Source organism: Panthera tigris, chromosome E3 (genome assembly GCF_018350195.1).
Source record: "Panthera tigris isolate Pti1 chromosome E3, P.tigris_Pti1_mat1.1, whole genome shotgun sequence".
In the NCBI taxonomy this organism is placed as follows: Eukaryota; Metazoa; Chordata; class Mammalia; order Carnivora; family Felidae; genus Panthera; species Panthera tigris.
The window spans coordinates 26,882,892-26,891,513 of NC_056675.1; the positions used below are offsets into that span (position 1 = coordinate 26,882,892).

At 39.0% G+C, this 8,622-nt stretch overlaps 2 protein-coding genes across 7 annotated transcripts in view; both read left to right on the forward strand.

The window, feature by feature from the left end:
- SMG1 (SMG1 nonsense mediated mRNA decay associated PI3K related kinase) overlaps positions 1–4,427 on the forward strand; it is a 98,854-nt gene extending 94,427 nt beyond the window's left edge. For 5 of the 6 annotated variants that reach the window (XM_042971085.1, XM_042971086.1, XM_042971090.1 and 2 more), the window contains 3 exons: positions 270–449; positions 529–635; positions 3,186–4,427. In XM_042971085.1, the coding sequence (XP_042827019.1) occupies positions 270–449; positions 529–635; positions 3,186–3,263 (365 nt within the window). In that variant the 3' untranslated portion in view covers positions 3,264–4,427. The remainder of the gene's footprint in view (positions 1–269; positions 450–528; positions 636–3,185) is intronic. The other variant, XM_042971087.1, reaches the window with a different exon arrangement.
- LOC122234543 (basic proline-rich protein-like) overlaps positions 1–8,622 on the forward strand; it is a gene marked incomplete at its 3' end in the record, with an annotated part of 342,718 nt that overhangs the window by 122,255 nt on the left and 211,841 nt on the right. The window lies entirely within an intron of this gene.

Below are 8,622 nucleotides of genomic sequence, written 5' to 3' on the forward strand. Positions count from 1 at the left end.
ACATTGTTGGACAGTTCATACGTTTCTAGTATTTTGGTGCCACAACAAGCATCACTGTACAAATTCGTTTTTGAATGTCTAGCTCTTTAGGCTATATTTTTCAGAGGACAGTATCTATTTGAAGGGATAAGGATTTTAAGGTTCTAAAATCATACTCACCTTTGTGGCTATATATGTGTAGTTGATGGTTGAGAGAGCCCTGCCCTGCTCTTTGTCTCCCTCCATCTTCTGTTTACATGTGAATTGAGCTACCCTCTCTTTCCCTGTAGCAGTCCGGAGCAACACTGGCCAGAAGACTCAGCCTGATGTGATGTCACAGAACGCTAGAAAGCTGATTCAGAAAAATCTTGCCACATCAGCCGATACTCCACCAAGCACCATTCCAGGAACTGGCAAGAGTGTTGCTTGTAGTCCTAAAAAGGCTGTCAGAGACCCTAAAACTGGGAAGGGTAAGTTAGTAAGAATAAGGGTGCCTTAGATACTTGTACAAAGTTGTGGTTTGACTTCTATGTTTCCGTTGCTTTGTAGCTGTGCAAGAGAGAAACTCATATGCAGTGAGTGTGTGGAAGAGAGTGAAAGCCAAGCTAGAGGGCCGAGATGTTGATCCAAATAGGAGGATGTCAGTTGCTGAACAGGTGACCTTTTAAAAATTATTTATTTATTACTTTAATTATTTTTATTATTTTTTAAGAGTTTTATTTAAGTAATCTCTGCACCCCATGTGGGGCTCGAACTGGTGACCTCAAGATCAGGAATCACATGCTCTTCTGACTGAGCCAGCCAGGTGCCCCCAGGTGACCATTTTTAAACTTGATCTACACATTTTCATGCTGCTGAAACAGTACAGGTTAAAAGATAAACTCACCCATATTCTTGGAGGTTCATCAGGAAATGAGGAACTGGAAATTATTTTCGGGATTCCGAAGATTTTGAGTAACATAACTCTGGAGTTGTCAAACATTCACCATTTTATTCTGACTACCCTGTTAGCATGTTCCTTTCTCCCCAGTCCCTCTTTTAGCAGAAATTAGAAGTGTGACTTGACCCTCTCTCCTCCACGAGAACACAGTTAATCTGCATTTTAAAGAGGACTATCTGAAGGTTTCCAGTGAAATGAGGGTGATGTTTGGGTGCGGGAATAGTATCTATAAAGTGTTTGGGGGTGTCCGTTTGTCTGAAGTCATTACTCTGAAATTTTCTCATTAGTGTTATTAAAATTATATATTTGAGAATGAATTCCCCTCTAGCTGTTTATTTTGAAAAATTAATTTTCTTAATGTTTATTTTTGAGAGCATGTGCGTGCAAGAGAGAATGCGAGCAGGGGAGGGGCAGAGAGAGAGAGAGGGAGACACAGAATCTGAAGCAGGCTCCAGGCTCTGAGCTGTCAGCACAGAGCCCGATGCGGGCCTCGAACTCATGAACCTCAAGATCATGACCTGAGTCGAAAGCTTAACCAACTTGAGCCTCCCACTTGCCCCATATGTTGAAGTATTTAGGCATGAAGTGTTACTAGGTATTATTATGTATTATTAAAAAATAAATACTTCAGTATATGTCTCCTAGACAAAACATTAACTCAGGAAACTTACCATTGATGTTAACATTGGTTGTTACCTAACATTCAGTCCATACTCGGATTTCTCCAGTTATCCCCAGATGGCCTTTATTGTTTAGCCCTTCTCTCTTGAACCACCTGCTCTGCCCCCAACAAGATCTAGTCAAGGCTCATCTTCATTTCATATACTTGTTCTATTTTTTAGTTGTCTTCAACGTCTAGAACAGTTCCTGATCGTTTTCTTTTCTTTTTTTTCTTTTATGACATTTACCTTTTTGATGTGTCCAGACCAGTCATTTTGTAGAATGTGCCTCACTTTTTATTTGTCTGATATTTTCCTCATAATTAAATTCAGAATCAACATTTTTGTCAGGAATGCTATGTCGCTGATGTGTCTCTCTCAGAATTTTACATTAAGGGATACCGGTCACTGTGCCGTCTTTTGTGTTACTAAGTTAGGTCATTTGGTCAATGGTAGTGTTCTCCTGAATTCTCCTTTACAAATGTACCTTTTATTCTGTGGGTTGAAAATTTGAGACTATGATTACCCTGTTTTCAATGTTTTGACATCCACAATTCAGTTTTAACATCAGCACTAAAAGTTTTTTTTTATTTTAAATGCTGCTGCACCACTGTGTAGAAACTTAAACTCTTCTTGGTCAAGAGGTACTTCCTTAGAAATTACCAAGTTTGTTAAAAAAAAATCCATGGACAGGGGGTGCCTGGGTGGCTCAGTCTTAGGTTAAGTGTCCGATTCTTGGTTTTGGCTGAGGTCATGATCCTCACCATTTGTGTTTTGAGCCCTGCATAGGGCTGTGTGCCGACAGTGTGGAGCCTGCTTGGGATTGATTCATCCCCCTGCCCCCTACACATGTTCACTCTCTCTTTCAAAATAAATAAACTTTAAAAAACCATAGACGATACTGAGTCAGAGGGGTATCTTTGCTTCCGAAGCTTTCTGGTAGGTTAATAGCTTGTGTACTTTCGCGACTGCCTGTCTTCGCTCTCTGTCCATTTGTTTGAAGGATCTTTGGCTATTGTGCTTTTTATTCTGATAGTTACTAAATTTTACATGAAAGAGAGTTAAGGGACTTAGAGGAGTGGGGTAAGTGTAGAGATCTTTGTGCACGGCTTTTGGTATAAGTCATCATTCAGCAGCCCTATATTGAGCATTTAATATACAATTGGATCCTCTGGGTTCTCTGGATACAGAGATAATTATATCTCTTACTATAAAAGAAAATTCAGCTGAGTCAGAATCAAAGTATTTGTTGAGTACCCAACTGTATTGCAGAATGTGCCAGGCACTTTGTTATACGCTGCCTAAGCATTTACCTAGTGACTTCATGTGTTTAACCCCAGGAACACCTGTGCGGTCAGTGGGGGCTCTCTTCATCTAAGGATTGACAAGGCTCAAAGGGATTTTTGACTTTCCCAAGACACACCTCTTGTAAACTCTGGGATTATGAGGGAAGCTCAGGTTATTTAACCTCTCCACCATAGCAACGACATGTCCTATGGGCAATTAATTTGGGTGATTAGAAACTTACTTTTAAACAATTCTTAGAACTCATATATGTCCTTTGAAGTTTTAAATGGTTTAAAATATTATTCTGCCTACTTTTACAGGTTGACTATGTCATTAAGGAAGCAACTAATCTAGATAACTTGGCTCAGCTGTATGAAGGTTGGACAGCCTGGGTATGAATGGCAAGACAGTAGATGAGTCTGGTTAAGCGAGGTCAGACATCCACCAGAATCAACTCAGCCTCAGGCATCCAAAGCCACACCACAGTCGGTGGTGATGCAACTGGGGGCTTACTCTGAGGAAACCTAGGAAATCTCGGGGCGCTAGGAAGTGAATCCTGCAGGACAGCTGCACTCAGGGATACGCCCAACACCATGGCCTGCAACCCCAGGGTCAAGGGTGAAAGAAAGAAAGCTCACCGCCTGAACATGGAGATTGTCTTTCTGCCACAGAACAGCTGCAAACGTGTCAGGAGGTTAGCTGCAGAAAGAAATCGGGATGCCGCGGAGCACAGAGTGATTTGGAACTCCATTCCACCTGACCCTGTGTGTACAATCCAGGAAAAAACAAACCCCGCTCAGAAACAGAGAAGACTGGGGCCGCGAAGAAATCACAGCCAAGGAAGATTTGATGCATTCAGATTCTCGTGTAACACTTGTTGCTTGGCAACAGTACTGGTTGGGTTGACCAGTAGGCACAAAAAGGCTATGCGATAAGAATTTCAGAAATGGACTGGAAATGGAGAGCTATGTAACAGATACACTACATTGGAAGAACTTACTTCTGAAATGAAGGGAAAAAAAAACTACCCATCGTCCTGTCCTCCTCCCCCAACCCCACACCATCTACCCATCCTCCTTTTACCTGATCTAGTAGATTAGCCATCTTTCAAATTTACTTTTATTTCAATCCTTACATTTCATATACTTCCGTCTCGATGCTGTTAACCTATTTGGAGTGATAAACGGGAATTTCTCCAAAACCACTGATAACATGGAAAATTCAAGGATTGTTTAAAGGTCTGATGATCACATACAAAATGTAATCCTGGTTATTTAAGTCATTTCTGTGATTCTATCATGTACAGTTTCCAGAATTGTCACTGTGCATTCAAAAGTAATGAATCTAACAGACATTTGATTTAATGTACACTCCCCTTTGCTTATAGTGTGCATTTTTGGGAGGTCATTCAAATTTTCCCTCTTCTGCGATTGCTGTAGTTTCTTTCATAGAAAGTAGCTAATCCAATGTAATCTTTTACCTTTTTAAAAACCAGGATAGAGTACCTATTAGAGTTTTACATTGTTGATGACAGATTAACAATAAAGTGATGTTCTGGTGGAGGTAGAGTGAAATGTTTTTTAATTCAGTTTTCTCATTTGATACTTTTAATTTACAAAGTGTAAATTAAAAGTGCTTTGGTTTACCTGGCATTTTAGGACATGTACATGAAACATCAGCAAATGAGAACCACCGCCATCGTTTATTAAGTTCAGTTATTAATCTGTGAAGTCCTTTACTTTTTGCACAATTTTAATAGTTTGCTGTGAATTCATGATCAAGGTTTCCTTAAATTTAGTGTTGCATTTCAGTACTGTAAGCTGAATTGTTGATCCACAATAAAAACCAGACTAGGATAGGATTCTTAAAATCAAGTATCAACACAAAATAGAACACAAAATCTTGATTGAATGCATTTTTCCTGCATTTTAGAGATGAGGACTGTGATCATTTCTGGTCGCCGGTTTTCACAGACAAACTTGAAGGGTATTAAGGAAAAATTCCACATAGCTCTGGCCTTTTCTGTATTCTGATTGCCACCTTAATCTATAATCCTTAGGTACCCGTGAGAGAATGCATCTCAGGATCAGTGCTTTTTTTAATACTTAGGCAAGTATTGCAAGCAAGGTGGTATTTTCAAATACCCGTGTGTCCAATAGCCAGTTAAGGAACCTAGTGCATCAAATTTTATTTTCTTCATTCATTTGGACCTTATTTTCACAATCGAAACAACCTATCTGGAATAATGATGCCATATTGTGTTTTGCACGCTGCTTTATTTCCTCGAGGCTCTGTGGGAGCTGCCGTGTCCATCACCTGATTACCTCTGCTCTCTCAAAAGTAAAGTCTTTCCGGCGACATTCTTTGTTGTCACAAGGAAAAACTTTTATCACAGTGATAAAACAAGGTCACACTAGTTTGTCCCGACAGAAGTTGCTTTTTTTTTAGGTAAGGAAGGTAAAGGAAATAGGTGGGTTTTATTGCCTGAGAATTTCAGGCTTCAGAGGTACCTGGCACCTTATCCGAGCAAAAACAAAACAGCTTTATATCAGAAACATGTGCCTCTGATAAATTATCCATCGCTTTTATTTTAAAATGGTCCCTCTGAGAAGAAATAGCGTGGCATCATACATGTTTGGTTGTGGGGCAGATGTGACTGATGACTTCAAAGCTTGCTCTTTACTGCACTCTGCACAATAAGACCCTGATCTGCACAGTTTGCCTTCGTCTGGGAAGTCTTTCTGTAAGCAGCCTTGGCTTTTTGAACCGTTGGAAGCAAACTCAGCAGATGTAATCCGTGGTGAAAGGCCCTAGTGATGGAGCAGAGTGAGAAGCCAGCGCAATACTGGGGGGATTGTTTTGTAAGATAAAGCTGAGAGTGCTGTAGTTGTGAAGTCACACGTCTTTGCTGATACAGAATACCTGTGGACAACCAGGGATCTGCTCCTCTCTTTTCCTTTCTCTCCAAGATTCAGGGGGTATACAATAACCTACAACCTCTTCTTCCATTCAAAGTACCCTTGGAAATTGAAGTTGATCGTAAGTGTTTTGTTGTCTTTGCTTTTCTAAAATTGCCTGAATTTTAGTTGATATCTCTACAGAGCTGTGGAGGCTTAGTGGTTTATGGAGCTGTGTGTATTTCTCGTTTAGTCTTTCTTCGCTGTGTCTTGCAGGATCTCATTCTCTCTGGTCATGAGTTAACATAGTTTGCTAGGATTATTAAGATTCCTTTGTGTCTGGCACTTGTGGTGAGTGTTTTTGAGATACGTGAGATTTCTCTGTGTGAACTGATAATCAAGCTCTTGATCTGCTTCCCTAATTTTTTTTTTTTTTAAGAGCCCAAACCCCAAGTTCAGGGTGAGGGTTTGTAATACAAAGATAAACTTTCGTAACTTCTGCCCTTAACACTTGCCACTATGAAGCTTAGTGTGTAGTTTTTCTTAATACTGTCCGTGTTTGGTGTCTTCTGCATTGTTTTTGTTTTTTAATTGTGGTTGTTCTGACGTGTGAAATTTAAGGAAAGAGCCATTAAAAAATGCCGAGCAGGGCAATGCAAGTACAGCCAAAAATATTAGAGTTGATGTGCAATCTTAGGTCCTTTTAAATCTGGGGTATTATAGGCAGTACTTTAAATTGAAAAGTCTTCCTGGCCTATTATCCTCCACATATTTGTAATTATTCTGGGGGCTTACTTGTTTTGGCAGTACTAAAATCAAAGGGGCTGGTTCTTCTTTTACCTAATTCTTTTCATATGAAAGGAAGCACCTACAATTAGCCTGTTAGACCGATTCATATACATCAAAAATCAGCAAATGCTTTACTGTTAGCGCACATACCTTTGTTTTACATAAGATTAGATGAATGTGAAAAACAGTGACCTTCCATGCTCTATCATCGTGGGCTTGTAAAATGTAATTTAGAGCTAGAACTTTCCCCCCTTAAATCAAGGAGGTAGACTATAGTAATGTAAGGGTCACTTAAAGAAGGTAGAGTTTGTTTTCAATGTATGGCTTGTATTAGAAATTGTCCTCCTGTGGGGAAAAGCTAGCTTAGGGTTACAAATTTTTCCAAACATTGCAGAAGGGGGAATCCCCTGTATTATGAACCCCTCAGGATTTGTTGCACTTTTCCTGCTTTTTAGGCCTGAGTAACAACATCACCATCCCTTATTTACAAAAAGGCAAATGGACTCCAATTGAGAAGCTTTACAGGTTAAGGGTTAGTTGTACAACATGGAACCACTTAGAGTCCCTTGCTTTCTACGGGAAATTGGGCTTACTAGGGAAAAGCTGTTTGTTGTGCTAATGTAAAAATGTCATACAATTAGTTTGATTTTTGAAGATGGTAAACTTAAGGAATTGCATGTTCTCCTGAAATGCAGGCTTGTAGAATGTTTTTCTTTCAAAACAGGCTTTTTTTTTTTTTTTTCTTTTCTTTGCCTGACAGTCCAAGTTTCAGCTCCTGTTTAAAGTTGTTGTGTCAGTTATTTTCCTGTTTTAAATTTCTCTTATATTTCCACCTGTAATGTCAGTGGCAACATCATACTTCATTTGTTAATTTACTTTACCCTTATAAGAGCAAATTGAGTTTAAATGAATCTTCCTTGTCCTAGTAACATTGTATAAATAAAGTGGCTTCTCTGTACAAAAGGTTGTAATGCCTCCTGATGGATATAATTTTGTGATTGTATTTAAGATTAAAAGTTGAATAAATCACACCAGCTTCCTGAAAATGTTCATAATGCATCTTTTGGAAAACAAAAATACATGCCTACTTTGTGCATATTTGCATTAACACAGCAAAGATTGTATGAAATACCTGTTTTTCAGAAAATAAAGTCTTAAAAGACATAGCATTTAAGCTCTGGATTTATTGGTTAAAGTAAGTTTCAGAAAGCTTACTTTTTCAATATGGTTAGAGGTTTTGTTTTTGTTTTTTTAAGATTTTGTTTTTAATTAATCTCTATACCCAGTGGGGCTTGAATTTAACCCTGAGGTCAAGAGTCACATTCTCTACCTGAGCCAGGTGGGTGGCCCTCAAAGTAATTTTTTAATCGTCAAAGTATATTTTTGAGCAGCAGCTAAAATTTTACTTCTGTGGGTAAGTTCTAGTATCAAGGTATAATTAGCTTGTCAGTATTTAAAAACAAAACTATAGCACATTATTAATATGTATATTCCCTGGGGTATGAAAGCTCTGTAGGAAAATAGAATGAAAATGTCTGGCTTGTTTTAATATCTGGAAATGAGATTGCATTTTGTTCTTGCCAGTTCATTTTAAGAGGATTTATGTGAACCGTGTCATCATTGGGCACCTTTCAAAAGATCACTTCCTATTTTTGTTGTATAAAAACAAAGGGCAAAAGAAAGCCCTTGAGGGTAGGTGTTTTTTAATGATTAGGCCAATTGGAAGTTTACAGAAAGACCTTACAGCAGGGCTTCTGTGCTGTGAAGTTGCAGATAGGTCTGGGACCTCATTCCTTGAGTAACAAAAACTGGGGACTGGGGCAACCTGTGCTGTTGGAGTTGCTTCAGTTTTTTTCACCTACCTCAGTTTCACAAGCTGGTGTTGAAGTTGTACATAGGGAACTTGGCGGAATCAGACGCATTTTGTAGCAGAAGCTGATTTCCCAGAGTAGAAATGTCATTTTTAAAGCATAATAATTCTGTGGCTTCTCCTTTGGATGCGGATGTTACCGTGTCTAGATCAAGATTTTGCACACAGTGCTAAATATATTCACTAATTATGTGGCTGCTG